Source organism: Mercenaria mercenaria, chromosome 11, assembly GCF_021730395.1.
Source record: "Mercenaria mercenaria strain notata chromosome 11, MADL_Memer_1, whole genome shotgun sequence".
Classification (NCBI taxonomy): Eukaryota; Metazoa; Mollusca; class Bivalvia; order Venerida; family Veneridae; genus Mercenaria; species Mercenaria mercenaria.
The window spans coordinates 37,984,673-38,008,150 of NC_069371.1; the positions used below are offsets into that span (position 1 = coordinate 37,984,673).

Below are 23,478 nucleotides of genomic sequence, written 5' to 3' on the forward strand. Positions count from 1 at the left end.
TTTCTATGAAAACAGTTCTTCTTTCATACAATGACAAGGATGTTGCTAAACAGACTGGATGTCGGTATAACTCACCACACATATAAGAGCAGAATGCCATTTAATAAATTGTTTGCGACGTAAAATTAAAATAAAACTTCATTAGGTTAAAACAAATTCAAATGCATATTAATTAATGATTACAGCATAAATGAAGTTTCATTAATTGACCATGATACCACATGTCCACGCGGCATTACCTATCGTCTCAACAGCAACTTCGCGCTTAATATTCTTGAAAACAAGTGAAAATAAACCGCACCGTTGTCCATCAATGATATTTTGATAAAAATGAATTACATATAAACTATAATGATAAATCATTAAGTTTCAAATGATTTTGTTTTTGGCACCAACAAATTGGTCAGTTTATTTTGAATCTTAACCATACTTTGAAATCAGATTAGGTTTGGAAAAAAAATGATTTTATTTTGAAGATAAAATAGCCAGAAAACGTTGGTATGTAAACTTTTCTGGTGGAGGATGTAATCAACCCCAACCTCCCAATTCCCAGGTTCCGTAAATTATTGCTCCGGTTATAAGTGCCAAAGTACGAAATGACGATGGGAGGGTTGCGAATTTCAATCGGATCCGAATGTTACGCGAATGAAAAATGCATTCCTTTTTGAATGTTTGGAAACAGCTATTTGGTGGGTTTTAACAGGACTATTTTATTACATATATATGGGAGTCAGGGCGTGGCGCAACCAATTCTGAAGCTACGCAGTGGGAGGATGTGAAAAGGGGAGTCCTCTTCCGTTTGTGTGGGTCAGTTGAATCTCCCCACGGGTAAACATTCTGGGAATAGAAAGAGAACTTGTGTCTTCTTGTAAAAGCGACTGGCCGGTATGACCTGCGTTGATCTATAATGCACATGACAGACACGTAGCTAAGCACACGAATATACGCACAGGCATATCGTCATTTTTCGACAATAAAAATATAAAAATATAAAATAAAATTTGAAGGCTAAGGGAATGAGATATAAGATGAAATGAAGATTCAAAGAGGCTTTTTGCACACATTTAATGTTGAACTGTGATAGAGGTATACAGTACATCCTGCATTAGCGGTCACCTACAGGTATTAATTAAGCAGCCACTTGTCTTAAGTAGCCAATCTAGAAACTTCCCAAACTGACGTAATAAAACTATCTATAGTTCCGAACGAAAAGCTCTAAGATATTGTTTTGATATAATTATGGGCAACACCTTTGACCCTCACCCTTGGCTGATACTACAATACTGGAGCTTATTTGAAACAAAAGAGTGAAGACCAAAGTTTATACTGGTATCTACAATGTATGACATAACTTATTTGAGACAGACATTATGGATATATTTAAAGCTGTAAGACTTAACGTGTACTACACGAATATACCTTTTTAGTATGATAAATATATAAATTTGTATTCGTATAAAATACTCGTACAATTTTGAAGCAATGGTATGTGTAAACGTGTAACAAGAATTTATCATTAGGTTCAACACATCTGACCGAATGAGTTTTGCTGTTGTTGGTTTAAATTCTAAATTTGAGTAATTTAAGTCGAAGAATTTGACCGGAAACTTAATCCTCTACTCTTCTTGGAATGAAAGTAGATATACATTCATCTCTAGTTGATATAAGACGTTTTCTCCCCTGCAATCATTTGAATTTCCGTACATTTACAGTATTAAGGTTTCTGTCTGTTTATATTATTCGAACGCAGTTATCAAGAGCTTTTTTCTCATTTTGTTTTACAAATGCAATGACACTGCAACTTATGTTCATATTACCAAGTAATGAGATCCAAGCAACTTAAAAGGCAAAAAGACTTAACTTGCGGCATTCATTTCGCTATTTACATTTAAAAGCAGTTTCATCGGACCATTTTTTCCATAGTATTGTAGACACTTTTTGCATTTAGTAGTGTTTAGATTATGATGCAAATGTATCTGATAACATATACTGTCATTTTGATACAGTAAACTTTTTTGACCGCTAAACTTGATTCAGTATTATATCTGGTAAATCTTTTGAAGATTACTAAAATTTCTTTACTGACGTGTCTGAATCATGAAAGGATCATGAAAGGATATCAAATTATGTTAACCTGTCATCCGCGTTTTGTAATAGTGGTAAAACTTTTGTTGATATAAACCTACATTTGAGCACGGTAAGCATTTAAAGTGCGCGTCTACAATAGAAATTATTATATGAATGACAGTTGTGAAATATTTACTAAACTGTAGGACTAGGAGTACCAAAATCTGCATTAGGCAAGTACATTTATTTTAATCGTATCCCAGAATGTCAGATATGCATATGCAACAGAAATGTTTTATCAATCACTGAACTAGCTAATTACATTTAAATGTCGAACATCTTAATTGAACGACTGAAACGTCGAGATCTGATATTTCTTCAAACATGTCCTCGCAAGTAGGAGTCCGAAATTGATGCGTTAATCACACAGCAAAATATATGATATAAGAAAGTAACAGTATTATATAACTAACATAGGAAATATCAATTTATATAATATTGACTGAAAATTTCCTATACACGTTGGGATTTTAAAAAATGTTTTGATGAACATCGGAGGATTTATACCATTAGTTCAAAAAGTGTCTTGCATGTTTGAGGTCATTTGAAGATCTTTGCAAATATTCATTAATACTCGTATTATGTTGTTTTTTGTTTACTAAATAAAATACCATTGCTCAATACTTGTATTAAGGCAACTTTATATGGTTTGAAATGATAGTTGCCTTGCAGGTAGACAAAAAAACAACAGATTTTTTAAATCTGTCTGGAAATTACCCCTATATCGATTTAAAAAACAACAAGAATCGGAAAAGCTAGATTATAAATGAAAAATTAATCAGAAAGTTAAACAAAACTTAAGAACGGGATATGATAAGATATGCAAAATGGCCCCCTAAATAATTAGAATATGAAAACTCCATAGATCTAATTGAAATTTTAACTGTCTAAAACAAAAAAGAAGATCATAATCGTTAAAACTATGACTTTTAAAAACTTTAAAACCAAGTTATTTGTACGACTCAGACCTTTAGAGTAGTCGTAGTCCGTGACTTTTACCGTTTTACCACGCGATTTACACACTACATGCTCGATTTTCATTGTGAGCCGGACCTGGTGTCAAGCTAAAGTTTTGCTGAGAAAATAAGGTTATTAAAATATACATTTTCAGAAAAGATCAGCTTGACACCCGCTCCGGCTCATATTGAATTTCCACTTTTTTCGCAATTTTTAGACTCACTTTTCTTTGAAGGAAACAGGATAACGTGCTCATCTCTAAGCAACCGAGCATCAAACAGATACGCGGGAGTTTTGTTCTAATCATGTAACTGATAACTAAAAGTTGTTTTTATAAGAAAACTAAATGTTTAATACAAAAGTGAAACTGAAAGTAGATCTAGACATTTTACTGATCAGTTACGTGTTTTAGATCTACGTGAACTGTATTTCGGGATTATATTCAAGTTTAAAAATAAAGTGTAATTAAAGTTGTTTAAAAAGAAAATTGTTATTGTTTACATAAATGTTATAGAGACAAGAAAGATAACTCATGCACACCGCAACTAGTAGACACATGTTCTTTTATCTAAAAAAATATGACGTAGTTTGTACATAAATCTCTGTGACGCAATCGGTACGCACGGCGGCTGAAATGAAATATTATGTCTGGTGTCAGTGGTATGCGAGATCGATTCCCAACAAATCCTGTAAAACTTTTTTTCTGGCAAAAACGACAGAAAGTACCATTCTTTGATAATTGCAATCCTTATTTAGATTTTATATCTTTAGCCACGAGTTAAAATATTTTAAACCATTTAACCGCGTTATTTCTATAATTAGTCAATTATTCTTTTACTGTATGTCTGTGATAAAGTTATAAACATGTGTTTTTATACTTCTTTTTTATGACGTATGAAAAATAGTAAGTCAACAACTCCGTTTCATCGCCGTACGAAGTTTCATAAATAAATGTATGTTGAGTCAATTAATGTCACTGACATGTCATTTCCGGTGTGAAATATTTTATTTTATGAATAAAAGATAAAATCCAGGCGCGTAGCTAGGGCATTCTTCATAGTACGCAGAGGTAATGCGTAGGGGTCTTTGTATCCTCTCCATGATATTTTTTTCATCTGAGAACCGCAAATGGTGCATTTTGGTGTGTATTTGAAGCTAAACATTGCACGAAAACCTTATTCGTTCTTAATCTTTTATATAAAATGTATTATTTTACTAGGTATGTGTGTAATATTGCACGTGCAATTTGTGGTTCATTGATCCATGTTATATGTGTGCAGTATTCAAAACAGATGGTTGGTGGTAACACACTTTCAAAACATCATTATGATTGAATAACAAGAGATGTGTGTATAAGTATATATTCGAGAGTTGTTAAAAGTAATTTTGCCATAACTCCAAACTGAATACTAGTCTACAAAGACTACAAGTTTCATGATATTGTTACAAATATACAAAATAAGAAACTGATGCCTTGCATAGGAAAAATATTTCGGCGAATGTCATCGACGTCTGCATTATGTCAACTTCGTCAAAATGTATCATTATCTTTTCTTCAACTCTTGAAAACAGTATTCTGCAAAATGTTTCTTACTCCTTTTTATTTTTCAGTTTGCCATCGTGATATTGCGCTTAGCGCTTCATGCATCTCTTTCTCTGGCGAGCTGTAAAGCGCGAGATAGCGATGGTGAAGCCATCGTGATTTCGCGCTGTGAACACTTTGCGTATTGTGAAGCGTGAAGTGCGAAATCACGATGGCGTAGCTAAACATCACGGTGGTGAAGCGAAAAATTTCGAGAGAAAAAAAAACACCTCCATTTCGTGCTTTGTCATTTTGATCTCGCGCTTCGGGTATCGCCTTCCCATGACAGAGAAGCGTGAAAGACGAAGCGCGAGATCACAACGGCGAAGTGCGAAACTATGAAAATTTCAGGCTTTAACATTAGCATTGGGCAGATTTCGTACCAACAATATTGAATCATAAAACAAGTATTTAAACGTAGTGGGATTGTTGATATAATATTATCTAAACGACATCTAAAACCAAGTATTACACTGAAATCTTGTTTTGATGATTTTTAAAAATGTTGTTTAAAGTCTTTCGAAATATTATACATATAATTTAGTTACGTAATACGCATTGAAAATATTAAATCACCAATTATATAGAAAGAGCATATTTATCTCACCGTGAATTGGTTGTCAAATACTGTAATATCGTATGACTTGTACCGGTGTCAAACTTAAGTACAATTATAACATATATCTATGATATCAAAGGCTGAGCGTGAAGCTATTATATCTTATTTTTTTATTTATATACCGTTACAATAGTTTCGCGCTCAGCTCAAGATAAAGTAAACATTATGCGAGACAAATTACGTCTGCAGTGTTATACAAAATGTCATATTCAAAAGCTTTTAGCCCTGAAAATGTATTTTTTTCCGATTTCTCAACCAACATTTTATTAATTGTTAACACTGTATTATAATTTTGTTATAGAAATTTCCTCCTAGACAGGGTATGATTGTAATATTTCACATGGTCAGGATTATTACAAAATAAGCAATTAGATAGTAGGATTATGAGATAAATTGCAAAACTGTATCTAAATTGTTATAAAACTACAAAGACAATTGGTGAATTTCAATGCACGTTAAATCAACTAATCATATAAATCAGTTTGCTATACAAATAATGTCTATAAGAAACAGGTTCGCTTTATTCTTATTACAAACTCAGGTTATAACGAAAACGCACTTGCTTATCCCGATGAGTTCGCTAAAAACGGAGTTTACTGTACTTCAAACACAATATGAAGTAAGCAATGATAGTGTATGAAGCCATCTCCGTTGCATGACACTAGCCAATTAATTGTGTATGGTTGCCAGATTTTCACTACGCAGCTGCGTATTTGCGTAAAGGTAGCTACGCGCTTGAAATCCCTATAGATTCTATAACCATTTTAAAAACAAAATAGCTAAGATATATTTGTGTTTAAAGAATATCTAAAATATCGAAAGACGCGTCATTTTATTATTGTTATTGTCTTTGGTATGACGGGGCCGGAGATCAAACCCAATACCATTCCCGCCCAACCGGAGTCGAAGCGGGCCCAGACTAGGTAGGCGCTCTGCACTGTTAATGAATAGCTTTACGCTTTTGAAATGAAGGCACGTATGCAGGTGTTATGTTTTCTCTCTCTCTTTTCTAGAATAGCTGTAATGATTTGAAAAAAAACGGAGGAATGTATATACATGTAGTTAAGGTATCACAGAGAGGGACATGGATGTTTTTGTCATACTAAAACATGCGCACGTATTAATTACTTCGTGCTCACGTAATATCTATTACTTCTGCACGTAATAAGAATGACGTTACGTACGCACGTAATAGTATTAAACATCTGCGCACGTATTAGTATAAAAAATACTTCTGCGCACATATCACTTGGCATGATTGAAAACTTACTACAGAGATCACTTATTAGCTATTACGTGGGCACGTGCATAGCTGTTTCTTAGACCAGCAAGTGCGTACTGAGCAACTATGCTGGTTCTTTATCGTTGCAGCCGTTTCGTCTCGAATCTGTCTGTATTTCTATCTGAGGAAAGGAAAAGCGGTAATCCAGAGGAAAGTCGGGGCATCTGCTTCTCATTGTGCAACCATGACCTTTTGTTATTTTGTAAACATACATACCGCTCTAATGAATTCAGTGTTTAATACCATTAGAATAAAATCAAATGTCTTCATGTGCGCATACAAATGTTACTACTTGGGTATATCGTAGGCATAGGAAAAAGAGATCAATATAATTGCACCTTTACTAATCCTACCAGGTGTTCTGTATTACAAAAGTGCTTCTATTGTGATATTTTGATACAAGCAAAACTGTATTATCTGCACTATAAAATACTTACTGGTATTTCATTTTATTATCGGCTTGTTAAAAGTTAATTTTTACCATAAGTAAGTTGACAAAATCATAGGAACCAGTGTTTCAGGGGTAAATCAAACACATATTAATAAATCCTAAACGATTTTGTTGTGCAAAAATGTGTAATATTGTGTTTTAAACCGTTTTCGTTTTCTACTCTATTGTGTAATTGCAAGGGAAGTAAACTAATAAATATCTCTGCTTTAAAGTACTAGCCCAAGGCAAGAGTTGACATTCTTTGTGGATCACAACTTTGAATTAAATATTAAAATTTCTGTTATTGATATTAGCAAAACTATCATACATTGCACATTTGTGAAATCATTTTTGTTAATTTCAAGGACTTGGAAATCAATTTCTAGACTTTATTTAATGTATTTCTATCAATGAAAATGTTAGGGTCTATCTCTATATATCGGTATATCCAAGGTCGTCTTGTAAACTGATTTTGATATAAACACAATATATAATATAAATGCAACAATTGTAATTGGAATATAACATAATGGAGTAAAATCAAAAAAATTTCTTTCATCTATAACCAAAAATCTTTTGCAGGAAATCGGAAGCATTTTACGTTACATATATAAGCGCATTTTGGCGGGAAACTGCACGTGCCTTTCATGTCACTCCTTCCGTAATGATCTTACATACGCTAATGTATATTTCGTGCTTCTCATATCGATATTATAGTTTCGTGTCAAAGGAAAGGTTTTTGATTAAATTAAATTGAATAAACTACATAGATATGTTTCCATAGTTGTAATACCGATCTAACTCGGTTCCGGCGAAATTTCTGCGGGTACGTGTTTTAATTATGTGGTAAGGATTTAGTAATATTCAACTCGTATATTATTTATTCAAGTAAAATGAACACTGTCGTTTTTTTCAACTTACTTAATGAAGATACTTCATTACATATTTAAATAAAAAATCACCGAAAATATGAAAAAATGGAAACTTGTAAGACAAAGTCATGCCTCTTGATTTATTCGACAAAGGTTTTGTTTTATCCGAATGTCACACAACAAGAAGAACATTCCGTATACGAAACAAAAAAAACCAAAAAACAAAGAAACACTAAATATGTAAAGAGATATAGAAGCAAAATTTTTTATTTCAAAAAGTTAATATTTCAAGTATGTGAAATAACTCGCTAAATTACTATAAATCCAAAAAATGCAAAACTGTTTCTATGTTGCTATGGTAACGCAAATGAAATGAAAGTTTTGAATTTTAGTTTTAGAAATTTTCTTGATACGAAATAAAACGAAACAGACATAATAGTTAGAGAATAAGCCAACGCAGATGTATAAAAAAAAATCTTATTTCTTAAAAGAGTTTTCGGTCGTCCTTACATGAAAGAGTTATCTCCCTTGTTTTTGCACGATCATTCTGTCTTAGAATACAAAATAAAAATTCGTTTCAAGAAGTTGGATCACTGTGTATTGTGACGACATACAATTTATAGGGTTCAGCAATATAAACTAAAATATATTGCAAAATAGTTTTCTATACCCCCATTCTAAATGATCAAATATCTTTTCAGCGGAAGTCTTAGATAGATGTAATAATCAATTATTTTTGGTTCATTACCGACGTCTGGTCATTATATCTTGGTGGATTTTGAAAAATATAGTTGATTACCAATGGAATGGTGTTGTTTTACATGCATATTTAGTGGGGGCCATTTTTGGTCCTTATCATATCCCGTCCTTTCTTCAATTTTCTATCTATTTCCGATATAGATAAGGCACCATTTTTTTTACCTTAAGATACGGCATTACTTAAGGTATCTCGTATCTTACGTGAAGATTGAGTTAATCAAAAAAATTCCTACGAGCAAGAAAAGGTGACGTTACGACTACCTTAAGACTTAAGGGACCTTTGAGTTAGTCACCCCTGTACTGTAGGCTCTATAAATAAATCGTGCCGTATCAGGCCTATCGGTTATACGGTCAATACTGTCATCCATTTTACGAACTTTTTGAAACAGACTATAGAATCTAATACACATAATCAACTAAACTTTAAAAGCAAACAAACATAAACAAGTACCGACTATATTTTATAAAAACAATAACAAGCATTTACTTTGAATGACTAAAACAGAGGATACTTTCCGTGTCCGCACTGCTGGCATTCAAAGATGTGTAACATCCATCCGACATATTGAAAACACAATCTTGTAAACCCCTACATATGCTAATTCACATACCGGAAGACGAAAACTCGTTATTTAGCTGGGTCGCGGGGCGAAAAGTAGATTTAAACCTTAAAAAGGCGGGGGCGCGGGGCGGGATTTAGTAACTGGTATGTCGGGGGCGCGGGGCGAAAACACGATAATTAGCGCTGCTTAAACTTCGTCTTTTCGCACCGCGCCCTCGACATTCCAGTTACTAAATCTCGACTTTTCGCCCCGCGGCCCCGCTAAACAGCGAGTTTTCGCCCCGCACCCCCGCCATTTTAACCATCTTAATCCTCGTGTTTTCGCTCGGCGAGATCGCGGTGCGAAAAGTCGAAATGGCACAAATCAGCCACATAGATAATTGCAATGCGTAACACTTACAAAACGAAAATGCAAAAAGTCGCGCTGCGAAAGGTCGAAATTAGAGAAATAAAATGGCGGGGTCGCGGGGCGACAAACCGCTAATTAGCGAGCTCGCAGGGCGAAAAGCGAAATTTAAGCATTACAGTGGCGGGGGGGGGGGGGGGGGCGGGGCGAAAACTCGCTAATTGTCGGAGTCGCGGGGCGAAAAGTCGAGATTTAGTAACTAAATTGGCGAGGGCGCGGGGCGAAAACACGATAATTAGCGCTCTTCAAACGTCGAGTTTTCGCACCGCGCCCGCGCCATCAGAGTTACTAAATGTCGACTTTTCGCCCCGCGACCCCGCTAATTATCGTGTTTTCGCTCCGCGCCCCCGCTAAATAGCGAGTTTTCGCCCCGCGCCCCCGCCATTTTAACTTGTTAATTCTCGTGTTTTCGCTTGGCGGGGTCGCGGGGCGAAAACGCGAAATGGCAGAAATCAGCCACCATACAGAAGTTACAAACTAACACAAACATACATGAAGAAGGAATCCAGCAAGGCAACACCTTGAAAAAGTTAGTGACAAAACAATTCATTGGGAGTTAAATCTTTTTTACTAGTGCCGTAACAGTCTCGATAAAAGCATTGATCAATGTAATGTGCTGATATATATTTGTTTGTCTTTTCAACATATCCTTACCTCAGAGCAAAAATAAGCTTAATATCAATGCACTGAGTCGTGTTTTTCATAAAACAAACATTTAATTGATTTATTACGTCTTTACTAGTGCGTCGAACTCAAATTAAGTCTGCAAGAACAATTAAAATCACAAATGTTTTTGTTTATAATGTGGCTGCATTAGGCTTCATCTCCATCCAAATGTGGGAAATTTACATTATTTAAATCAAAATTATCCCTTTTGTCATAAATGTTGGCATGCATAATATTGTCATAAATAGAGAGATGTAAATCTAAGAATGAGACAGTAGTATCCGAATTGTTAGTTTTATTTAACACGAGTTCCCGGGGATTAATGCTATTCACCATTTGAGCAGAAACGAGTTATCCGTATTAAGAACATCGTCCATATAGCGTGATGTGTTATAAGATACAGTTATAATGTCCACATCTACTAATAAACTTTGATAATGGGGCAGTTGACCTCAATACAATCGACACTGTTTATTTTCCAATACAGGTAAATCCAGTATTTGCTTTACAATAGATCTATGACGGATTATCTTTGAACACACCTGGACTAATTGGACTCAACTGCCACATTATCAAAGTTTGTTAGTATATCATGTGATTATGTGTATTGTGTATATGTATGGCTGATAACATGCAAGGTCGACCTAATGTAACATGATTAGTCATAAAACACAGTACAAAATTTAAGGAGTATAAAACGAATGATATAGAATCAAATTTTATTTAATTCAAAATTTAATTTTTATCAAAGAGAAGTGTTGTGGCACGGAAAAAGTCTCCCAATTAGACAAGAGGTAGAAATGGATGCGGCAGCTGAGAAACCAAGGCTACAGTTGATAAGGAAGGTGTACAAGGGTGTAGTGATGTTTGAGAATGAGGTGGAAGAAATAGAGAAAATGGAGACACGTGAAGATGATATATGGGTATGCAGCTTTCCGCGCTCAGGTATAGATACATTTCTTGTCTGAAGATGATAAAGAGAAATTAAAAAAAAAGACGTTTTCAAATCATATTTTATAAATTTCAGCAACATTTTCAAACAAACTCTCAAAAATAACATGGAACATTTCTTTGGATTGTTGTCTCACTTACAACTGGTGTACAATATATGACATATATTTTAGATAACACGTGCAATATTTTCAGGCACAACACTGACACAGGAACTGGTTATTTTGATTGAAACACGTGACTACGAGAAGGCAACTACAATGCAGCTTGATGAGGTATTTCCCATAATAGACGTAAAAGATGACAGATTCCCATATTATAAAGGTGAATGTCATTTGTTATAGAACAGTTTCAGAATACAATGCAGTTATATCTACTAGTAAATGACGATTTTAATCTCACAAACGAAACTTATGCATACAATTTTTTTTGTCAATTTGTTTAGAAGTATTCGAAAGTTTGAAATACGGATGTAAACCGTAAACAAGACAATTAGCTGAACGTGCGACCTTGACCTTGATGAGATGCGTTCTGGTCATTGTTGCAATATTTTATGCATTTCTGTCGCAAGTTAAAACTATGACCTCTTTTGGGAGGAAAATAAAATGTATTAGACCCTTTTAGAAGCACGGAATGCGACAATGAAAAAATAGTAGATTCCGTTTGATTGAGTCTGTTCATGATAGGCAATCGAGCGTACAACAGCACTCCTGCCCCCTTGCACCGATCTAAGTGGAACTTCACCAGAAAATTCAAAGGATTTGCATCCAATAAATAGAGATAATTTTGTAAAAAAAAGAAGAAGAAAAAACGAACATTAAGAAAAACACTCTTTTGTCTGACCTTCAGATCTCGCCATGCAGCCTTGGCCTTGTATTAACATGGTGGAAAGTTTTACTCTGCATATTTTCACACCAAATGGAACACTTGTGCCAATTTTTTTAAACGTCGCCGAGGTAAAGCTGTTTTGAATCGCTATGAAATTTTGATTTATCGACTTGTGATCTTAGCTTATACCATTGACCTTGAAAAGGAAATTCCCAAAGGTACATTTTGCCTATTATCTACGTTTGAACAATCGTAATATGAGCCGTGCCATGAGAAAACCAACATAGTGGGTTTGCGACCAGCATGGATCCAGACCAGCCTGCGCATCCGCGCAGTCTGGTCAGGATCCATGCTGTTCGCTAACGGTTTCTCTAATTGCAATAGGCTTTGAAAGCGACCAGCATGGATCCTGACCAGACTGCGCGGATTCGCAGACTGGTCTGGATTCATGCTGGTCGCAAAGCCACTATGTTGGTTTTATCATGGCACGGCTCATATCATGGTTGACAGAGTAAACAGATAAGAAGCTCCGTTCGATCTTAAAATTGAACCAGCAAGTTCTGCATGTGCACTCTGGACAATAAAAACGCAACATTCTTTTTAAGGCAAATATTTCATTCTTTCGACATGCAAATACTCTGACATATTTTATTACTATCGATTTAATTCGTTCTAATTTGGTACTTTCTTTTGTGATACCTCAGCAGCGACCATTGGCACCTGTGCAAAATGAGCTCGTGTTGTAATTCATGTCATACAAAATCCGTATCATTAATTTACTAAATTCAAAACTTTATAAAACGATGAAATTAATCAAAACCCGTTAAACAACATTTTCTTCAAATAACACATCTTTTCTATATTCCAGGGCATATTTATAGTTGCCTCAAAGTAAATGAAAAATGAATGGTTTATGTCTTTCCAAATAGTACCAAACACTTCTCAAACTAATATAATACTTTTTAATATAGTTTATTGTTTAATGCGCACTGTTAGCCAAAGACAATATTTTCATTAAACGTTTACTTTTGCTTTGATGTGTGTAATTCAGTTATCGGCACACACAAAAAAACAATGATTGACTGCGTCAAAATTCGCATCTATTGTAGGCATCAAATATGTAGAGCAGATGAAGTCTCCGCGTTTGATTAAATGTCATCTTCATTATCACATGCTGCCAGAACAGTTACGACAAGGCAAAGGAAGAGTTAGTATACGATCATTGTTTCATTGTTTCCCAAACAACAGCATCGAATAAAGCCCACAGAAAAAAGTCGATTTTAATTATAAAATATGTCAACTTGCAGATGGATATTAAAGAAACACTTTAAACAGTTTGGATGTTCATAAACATATACAATGTAACTCCTCAAGAAAAAATAATAACGCTTAAGCTTTGCTCTTTGCTCATTTTGCCGCTGTAAACCATTTCAAATCAAAATGAATATTATGTCATTTCTTTCATAATAAAATCTGTAAGAAGGTTCTATGACAGCATCGAGTGCAACCAATTAAAATAATAGCAGACTCATTTGATCGTGTTTGTTCATAAGAGGTAATTAATATCTACACGAGGTTTTATACATTCATGTTATTTTGTAATCGAGCAATGTCAAATTTGGTCATGACAATGCGGTTATGTTTTCGGTTGCGAAGACAAAACTTTCTATGTTTCATTACAATTTCTTGTATTTGTCAAGTTTCGCCTCTAATTGTAGTCCATGTTCATGATCATGTTGTGGTATTTAATAAATTACTGTGCTCTTATATTTCATATTTATATTGAAGACCTTATACATTATATTTCAGATTATTTACATAGCAAGAAATCCCAAAGATTTAGTAACATCATTCTACAGGCTGATGCAGTGGGGAGACCAGCTGGAGGAGGGAGACAAAACGTTTCATCAGTTTATTGATGCTTTCATCAACGGAACAGGTAAAAAGCAAAAAATACAATTCAACGACATAGCTGCAGGTCTTAAGTGTATATTGTTACTAAAGCTGCTTAACCTTGTTTCAATATGATCAGTGTTTGTTTGGATATAATAAGTGTTTGTTTTGATATGACCAGTTCTGCTTTGGATATGATAAGTGCTTGTTTGAATATGATAAGTGTTTGTGTGGATATGATCCGTACTTGTTTGGAAATGATCAGTGCTTGTTTGGATATGATAAGTGTTTGTTTGGATATGATCAGTGTTTGTATGGATATGATCAGTGTTGGTTTGGATATGATCAGTGATTATTTTGGTATGATCAGTGCTTGTTTGGACATGATCAGTGTTGCATTGTATATGATCAGAACTTGTTTGGGTATGATCTGTACTTGTTTCGATATGATCAGCGCTTGTTTGGATATGATCAGTGCTTGTTTTTATATCAGCAGTGCTTATTTGTTTATGATCAGTGCTTCTTTGGATATGATCAGAGCTCGTTTGGATATGATCAGTGCTCCTTTGGATATGGTCAGAGCTCGTTTGGATATGATCAGTGCTCCTTTGGTTATGATCAGAGCTCGTTTGGATATGATCAGTGCTTCTTTGGATTATGATCAGAGCTCGTTTGAATATGATCAGTGCTCCTTTGGATATGGTCAGTGAGCGCTCTTTTGGATATGATGATCAGTGCTCCTTCGGATATGGTCAGTGTTTGTTTGGGTATGATTAGTCGTTGCTTGAATAAGATCAATGTTTTTTGGGATATGATTAGCGCTTTTTTATATGATCAATGCTTGTTTGGATATGGTCAGTGCTTATCTGGATATGATCAGTGGTTTTGGATAAAATAAGCGATTATTTGGATATGATCAGTTTTTGTTTCGATTTGATTAGTGCTTGTTTATCGTCAGTGTTTGTTTGAATATGGCAAGAGTTGCTTTGGTGGTTCAGTACTCGTTTGGATTTGATGAGAACCTTTTGGATATAATCATTGTTTGTTTGAAAATGATCAGTAATTGGTTGGATATGATCTCTTCTTGTTTGGATAAGATGAGTATTCGTTTGGATATTAAGTAGTCGTTTGGGTATAGTAAGCGTTATTTCGATATGATCAGTGCTTGTTTAGTTGTGATCAGAGTTTGTTTCGATATGAACAGTGCTTTTTTAGATATGATCAGAGTTTGTTTGAATATGATCAGTGCTTGTTTCGATATGATCAGTGCTCGTTTGGATATGATAATCTAGGCTCGCTTTGATATGACCAGTGCTCGTTTGTATGGGTCAGTACTCGCTTGGATTAGACCAGTGCTTAGATATGATCAGTGTTTGTTTGGATATTATCAATGTTTGTTTAGATATGATCATTGCTTGTTTGTATAAATACTCATTTGGATATGATCACTTGTTATTTGGTTTAGACCAGTGTTCGTTTTGGTATGATCAGTGTTTGTTTGGATATGATCAGAGTTTGTTTGTATATGATCAGCGTTTGTTTGTATATGATCAGCGTTTGTTTGGATATGATCAGCGTTTGTTTGGATATGATCAGTGTTTGTGTTTATATTATCATTGCTTGTTTGGATATGAGAATGTTTGGGTGTGCTCGTTTGGATAAGTGCTCGTTTAGATATGATCGGTGTGGGTTTTGATATGATCAGTGTTTGTTTTGATATTATCATTGCTTTTTGGATATTAGAATGCTTATTTGGATATGATCAGCTCTAATTATGGCATTATCAGTGCTTGCATGGATATGAGAAAAAGTCAAAACACAACGCTTTGAAAATTAAGGAATTTTTCGTTAATTTGTGGAATTTTATTACCTGATATTTGAAGCTAATACTAGTTGATCGATATAACTTAACAGTGCATTTAAATTAATTACAAAACTGGTATTGTATCATGTAACTTTTTATGTAATTTATTTCGGCGCGTTTTATTGTCTTTTTCATAAAGGATTCTCGTGCCCATGGTCCAAACACCTGTTAGAGTTCTGGGAAAAGCGAAATGATGAACATGTTTTATTTTTGAAATATGAAGAAGTGGTTAAGGTATGGATGCTTCATGTTTGCAAAAAGAAGTTACTTCAGATCTAGATTAAAGTAAATATCAAGTTCTTATTAGCGTTTAAGTAAGACTTGAAAATTTTAGCTGTTGGAATTTATCATTTTAAAAGCCTAAGATAGATTTAATCGACGTTTTAAATATTTCAGTTTGTTCTGAATCATATATTGTTCTTTGACTTAGAGGTACTGATAAGGTGCGTATCAACGTAAAAACAGAAATACGCAAGGCGAGAATACGCCGATAGTGCAAAACACGCCACTTAGCTATATAACCACTGAGGAAAAACGATGCAATAAAATAAGTGACAAGATCCTTTGGAAGTATACAACGGAGTTAAGCAACAGTCTGTTCAATCCTTATCCCACTCTCACCGGTTTAAGCGAAAGTCTATTACTGTAAAAAAGAATATTTTTCATGATCCCAGAGGACCAGAAAATATGATACCACGGAGTCCAAGAAAGAAGACATTCACGGTGCTTCAAACAATAGACAGGTTTTTTATGTAAACGTTTATCATGACATATCTAGAAAATTATATACCTGGTTGACAGTTTCGGACGATTTCGCTGACCTTCCTCAGAACTGTGACGACTTCCGGTTACGGACTGGTTCACTGCTGGACAGGTCAGAGTGAAATAATTGTCCGTAAATGACGCTAAGGGAGTAGGCCCCCTGGTCCCTGTTCATCAATGGTTTGCTGCTCGCGATCCAGATGGCTTCCTTCACTTGCCTAACTCTCTGGTTGTCCTCCCTATCGATTACTTTCGTCCCCTCCCAGTTAATTACATGGTTGGTTCTTGACGTGTGATCAGTTATTGCACTCTTGTTAAAAGTGTTCTCTGAGTTCTTTCTTTCTGATCTAGTGTAAATAGCTAGTACGTTTAAAGAGTCTTTCTTGTGCTCTGATAGTCTCGTTCCAAACTTTCTACCAGTCTCTCCAACATATACACTTTCACAATTCTTGCAACTGATGCTGTATACACACCCACAGATGTTTTCTGGGCTGACTTTGACCTTGGGGTACACTAATAAATTTCTAAGAGTTTGGTGTGGGCGCATGGCTGTTGAAACTGTCAACCAGGTATATAATTTTCTGGATATGTCATGATAAACGTTTACATAAACTACATCTACTATTTTGATGAACCTCATTAACGGGACAAGTTTTTTAATTTAGAGCTTTTGAAATACTCGAAATGACTCTATACTTTTCGTGAAAATTCCAAATTCAATGAGAAGAGCACCGTTACTTATTAACAGACTCTATCTATTTTGCTGGAGATATAATCAAAAATGAAAACTTTGATAGTAACAAAGTTTTACACCTATTTCTTTTTAGGATATGGCAAAAGCAGTAAGACAAATTTCAGAATAAACCTGTTACTGATGAAGAGGTCGCGAAAATATGTGAATACTGCCACATTGACACCATGAAAAAGAACAACATGTGCAATATGTCGTATTTAAGAGATTTTAAATATGTCAATGACGATGCAAAAGGAGGCTTCATGAATAAAGGTAATTAGCATAATTAAATGATTGCATCACGTACATATTGCTGCTATACTGATGTCACATATTTGAAACATTTGAATGCCTTTAGGAAGGCTACGTTGGTTTTTTTGTTTCTTTGACCTTAATAAAAGCTATGAGAATATCCTTTGCAAGCATAGAATGGTACTAAGCAGACTCAATGTTTGTTCATGAGAGGTAGTGATATGTGCAAGGCCTACTAGCAACGGCTTAAGCGGAAGTCTGTTATTGTAAACTTGAGTGTACTCCTTGATCCCACAGGACGAGGAAATATACCACCACTTAGTCCTTATACGGATAGACTTTACAGCCGCCACACGACACTTAAGACTGTTGGTGAGATAATTGATAAAATTTATAAGATCCTTTGGACGCATTGAACGCAGTCAAGCAAAATAAAGCAAGTTCAACTGAATCTGTTCATGGGAAGTAATGCAATATGCAAAACCACTCACGTTCCTTAGCTCCGGCTGTAGCGGAATTCTATTATAGCAAAAATTACACCCACACCAATTTGGTAATGTGGTGACTTTCCAAGATTTAATGATGGAGGAACGCTAGCCTGACGGGCACCTGTATAAGAACACAAGTCAGCTTGACTGGTTATCAATATGAAAAAAGTTCAAATCTTTAATAACATATATTAGCACAGATACAGATACAGACCATGAACATAGCCTAAGCTTAATGTCACAGGCCGATAAGTCCTAAAATTGATAGAACCTAAAGATGTTACTAAATCAAGCAACTCGGAGTCCTGGAAAAGAGACTCAGGCTGGTAAAATTCAAATATTTGCCGCATTTGATCATACATCCAGTATCTGTCTTAAATTGTGTTCGATGTCACATTTTTATGACATCGCAGTGTTGTGACATCACATCTGGTGGTTAGTAATGAGTCAATATGACGTATTATCATTAATCTGTGGCTCATTTTGGACAGATAGAATAGACGTTAAATATAGGTTTATTTATAACCCAAACTATTCCTTCTTTCAAAGCATAACATTGTATGCATAAGGCCTACACGCCAAAACTATAAAAGCTATATACATGTATAAAGGTGAACTTACGGTTATGGAGAACCGTATTTTATCAATTTTTAAAACAGACTTTACATCCTAAATATTTGGAAACAACACACACCAAGACGGTGTCACGAAGACATTGGACCTTAAAATTCTTCATTCGTGGTACTTACACTGAAAGATGTAATTTCATCTATTTTCTCCTGCAGGAAAACCAGGAGCATGGCGCGAATTGCTGTCGCCGGAAATATGTGCACGAATTGATGGAATGATGCATGATGAATTAGATGGCTCTGGACTTGTTTTAGAGGAATACTGATTCAAAATTTTGTAAAAATTTGACAAATACTCATATACAATACATATCCAAGACGATGTTATTGCATTTTGTTATTTATTTTACAAGGAATTACAATAACAGTGGAGTTTAAAATTTGGAAGAGTGACAATAACGTCTGGTGTTTCAATTATTTCCCTATTTCGCTGAAAGGGGCAAACCTCTAGATTTGTTTCAGTTGTTTTCTCACTTCGCTGAAAGGATCAAGCCAGCCAATGTTCCAGATTTGTTTCAGTTATCTGGTCTGGTTCAAGACTGGTGTACATGGTGTAAGACTAACGCTATTTTCCGAGTTGAGTTTTTGAAAACAAACCTCCAGATTTGTTTAGTTATATTCCCTGTTCACTCAAAGGGATAAGCCTCCAGAATTGTTTCAGATATTTTCCTAGTTCGCTAAGAGACAAGCCTCCAGAATGGTTTCATTTATTTTCCAAATTCACTAAAGGGACAGGCCTGCAGATTTGTTTCAGTTACTTTCTCAGTTCACTAAAAGAGACAAGCCCCAGAACTGTTTAAGTAAATTTCCCGGTTCGCTATTAAAAAGGGCAGGCCTCAAGAATTGTTTCAGTTATATCTCTAGTTCGCTCAAGGGACAAGCCTCCGGATTGGTTTCAGTTATTTTTACCAGTTCACTAACAGAGACAAGCCCCAGTATTGTTTCAGATATTTTCCAAGTTGCTAAAGGGACAAGCCTCAAGAATTGTTTTAGATATTTTCCAAGTTGCTAAAGGGACAAGCCTCCAGAATTGTTTCAGATATTTTCCCTGTTCACCCAAAGGAACAAGCTCCCAGCCAGATTCGTTTCAGTGATTTTCCGATTCAGCTAAAAGGGGAAAACCTCGAGATCTGTTTTAGTTTTTTTCCCAATTTGCTGAAAGGGGAAAGGCAATGCTCAAGATTTATTTCAGTTTTATTCCTAGCCTGGTTTTCGAATGTTTGTAAGACTTACGCTCTAGATTTCGAGTTGACTAAAAGAAACATGTCTCTTGATAAGTTTCAGTTATTTTCTCAGTTCACTAAATATGGAAAACCTCCGAATTTGTTTCAGTTAATTTCCCAGTTCGCTAAATGTGGCAAGCCTCTAGATTTGTTTCAGATATTTCTACAGTTCATTAAACGTGTCAAACCTCCAGATTCATTCAGTTATTTTCATAGTTCGCTTCAAGAGACAAGCCTTCAGATTTGTTTCAGTTATTTTTAAAGTTCTTTAAACTTGGCAAACTTCTAGACCTTTACAGTTTTTCCCAGTTCATTAAAAGGGACAAGCCTCAAGCCAGATTTGTTTCAAGTATTTTCCCAGTTCACTAAGAGAGACAAGCCCACAGAATTGTTTCAGCTATTTTCCCAGTTCACTCAAAAGGACAAGCCCCCAGCCAGTATATTGTTTCATTATTTCTTCTATCTTCCCTCGAGAGCGTGCACGTCGCAAAGAAATAATAATATCACCGGTGAAAACTTTAAACCATTTAGATTGTTATTAGCATCTCTTTACGTATCTATTCTACACCTCACTCACCTCAAGACTTCACACAAGATACAAAGCAATGTTTACTTACGTCTCCCTTTCATTTTTGCGCTCCTCATATTGTAAGCATCTCCAGTTGCACCCACCCCAGCAACAGACACATAGCCAAAAAGTTTACAAAAATATCTTAATTTTTTTTAATGTGACATAATACTTATCCATGATAACGCAAAGGGTTTATACACTGACAAACCTCTATAAACATTTTAGATATTCTGTTTAAAAGATGCTTTAAGTGTGACACAAAGACTGACTGAGAATAATATTTCATTTAAATAACGTATCAACTTCCAATCCTTTTTAAGCATGCTTTGGACAAGGTTTTCTTAAGCCTTATATGGCCTACACAATTTGGAAATTTTTCAAGTCAGTGATAATTGAAAAATATATATATATTGTTTGCTACCACAAAGTTTATCTTCTATTGTGAATATAGCTTTTTTGAAACAGATTTATCATTTTGTTCAGAACATGTGACTGAATATTGCTGAAATCACAGATGCTTTAGAAAATGGGTATTTTTGCCATATAAAGGTAACACAGGAATGTTTAGCACCGTCAATGACCACAACAATATTTTGACCATAGGTCCAGCTTCTTTTACAGAATTTATGGTCATTTTTTGGGTGTGGCCGACAGCTGTGCCCATATTGAAAATTTCAGATTTATTTAGATAACAAAAGTTAAAAACTAAAAGTTTCCAATATCCTTATGTTAAAAGTATTTTAATTTACGTCAAACATTTTCTTCGATAATAAATGCAGTTTGTTAAAGCAATACTTCTTGACGAAAACAAAACGTTGAATTTTCAGATTTTCAATGTACAGAATTTCTCAGTTGTATCTAGGAAGTTGCTTCGAGTAATAACGGAAATCCTCAAAGTGACATGAGGTATGCCGAGATCGGCGGGTATATCCAGGTCCTCACCCGTGAGGACAATATCAGGAGGGAAATGATCTTCAATAATCATTAAAGTCAACATGTGACACATTTAATTTTGTGCTTTGCTCTTTTCTAGGCAAATTTGTTTTAAAATAGTTAATAAAACATTAAAGTTATCTTAACATTTTAAAACTAAAGTCAACTGTCGCTTTAACCAGACTAAATTTAGCATTTGTCAAAGAACACGTTTCGCTCTGAAACAATATTCATCCAATGTAAATATTTTTCTCAGTTATATTACGTAGAATTGATTTTAACTGATATGAAATGGTAAGCAATAAATCTTAGCATATGCAATCAACAGAATATGCGTGCCACAATACGTTTAACTATAGTTAGGGGTCATGACAAGTATACTGAAGAAATAAGCGCAGCACGTTTTTGGTGAGTATGAAATAATTTGCCGTGCTCTTTGTTATTATCAAAATAAGCGTGCACTTTATCATAAAAAATTCTCTATTGCCAAAACGTCAATAAATTCAATATCAAGATATAAAGATTATCTTGGGTATCTAAATAAATATGTCTTACATGGCCCTTTCTGTATAAAATGCAACTGGTATTTAAGATAAGTTTCACGTGACTGGCATAAATAGTTAAAGCCATGCGCTTGACTGTTAGTTTTTTCTGCAGAATCAGTTGGGCAAAGATTACTGGCTCAGTTACTCAAAGTAGATGAAAGTATGTTCTTTTCCGGGATTCATGCGCCTTCTTTGTAGAAAATCCTCCCATGTATGTGAAAAATATGAGGTAAAGACCTAACTGAATCGAATGAATCGTATGTTCTGTTCGGAATACAGAAAAATGCGAGCAATTTTCAGACAAAAATGTTGTATTCACTTTCAATTGTTTTATTTGTTTTTAGCTCACCCGCTCAGGCGAGTTATTGTGATGGCTCGATGTCCGGCGTCCGTCGTATGTCGTCTGTCAACATTTAGCTTGTGTATGCGATAGAGGCTGTATTTTTCAACTGATCTTCATGAAATTTTGTCAGAATGATAACCTTGATGCAATCTAGGCCAAGTTTGAAAATGGGTCATCTGGGGTCAAAAATTAGGTCACTAGGTCAAATCAAAGAAAAATATTGTGTATGCGATAGAGGCTGTATTTTTCAACTGATCTTCATGAAATTTTGTCAGAATGATTACCTTGATGAAATCTAGGCCAAGTTCGAAAATGGGTCATTTGGGTCAAAAACTAGGTCACTAGGTCAAATCAAAGCAAAACCTTGTGTATGCGATAGAGGCTGTATTTTTCAATTGATCTTCATGAATTTTGGTCGGAATGATTGCCTTGATAAAATCTAGGTAAGTTTTGAATATGGGTCATCTTGGATCAAAAACTAGGTCACTAGGTCAAATCAAAGAAAAACCTTGTGTATGCAATAGGGGCTGCATTTTACACCGGATCTTCATGAAATTTGATCAGAGTGTTTGTCTAGATGAAATCTAGGTTATGTTTGAATATGGGTCATCTAGGATCAAAACGTAGGTCACCCGGTCAAATTAAAGAAATACCTTGTGTACGCAATTGGGTCTGCATTAATTTTTACACTGGATATTCGTAAAATTTAGTCAGAATGATTGCCTTGATGAAATCTAGTTCAATTTAGAGTATGGGTTATCTGTGGTCAAAAACTAGGTCACTAGGTCGAATCAAATAAAAACCTTGTGTATGCGATAGAGACTGTATTTTTCAATTGATCTTCATGAAATTTGATCAGAAAGATAGCTTTGATGAAATGAAGGTCAAGTTTGAATATGGGTCATCTGGGGTCAAAATCTAGGTCGCTAGGACAAATAAAAAAACGCTTTGTATACGATAGAGGCTGTATTTTTCAATTAGGTTCATGAAATTTGGTCAGAATAATTGCCTTGATCAAATCTAGGTCTAGTTTGAATGTAGGTCATCTTGGCTCAAAAACTAGGTCACTAGGTCAAATTGAAGAATACACTTGTTTACACTTGAGACCACATTTTTGGTCCAATCTTAATGAAAATTGGTCAGAATGTTTGTTTCCATGAAATGACTAGGTCAAACATGTTTACACTGCTATGGTGTGTTT

At 34.9% G+C, this 23,478-nt stretch overlaps 1 protein-coding gene across 1 annotated transcript; it reads left to right on the forward strand.

The window, feature by feature from the left end:
• Nucleotides 1-1,480: 1,480 nt before the first annotated feature.
• On the forward strand, nt 1,481-18,984 carry LOC123532635 (sulfotransferase 4A1-like). Its single transcript, XM_045314107.2, has 8 exons — nt 1,481-2,300; nt 11,014-11,207; nt 11,409-11,537; nt 13,151-13,248; nt 13,851-13,980; nt 15,938-16,032; nt 17,388-17,566; nt 18,819-18,984. Exons 1-7 carry the CDS (start codon nt 2,242-2,244, stop codon nt 17,421-17,423), a joined length of 741 nt encoding a protein of 246 aa, XP_045170042.2. The 5' UTR covers nt 1,481-2,241; the 3' UTR covers nt 17,424-17,566; nt 18,819-18,984.
• Nucleotides 18,985-23,478: the final 4,494 nt, after the last annotated feature.

Bases quoted from the DNA above. Each gene is read 5' to 3' on its own strand.
- LOC123532635 (XM_045314107.2), top strand. From the start codon at position 2,242: ATGACAGTTGTGAAATATTTACTAAACTGTAGGACTAGGAGTACCAAA. The intron at 2,301-11,013 runs GCAAGTACATTT...TTTTTATCAAAG, and splicing joins AGTACCAAAATCTGCATTAG to AGAAGTGTTGTGGCACGGAA. The intron at 11,208-11,408 runs GTATAGATACAT...CAATATTTTCAG, and splicing joins ATGCAGCTTTCCGCGCTCAG to GCACAACACTGACACAGGAA.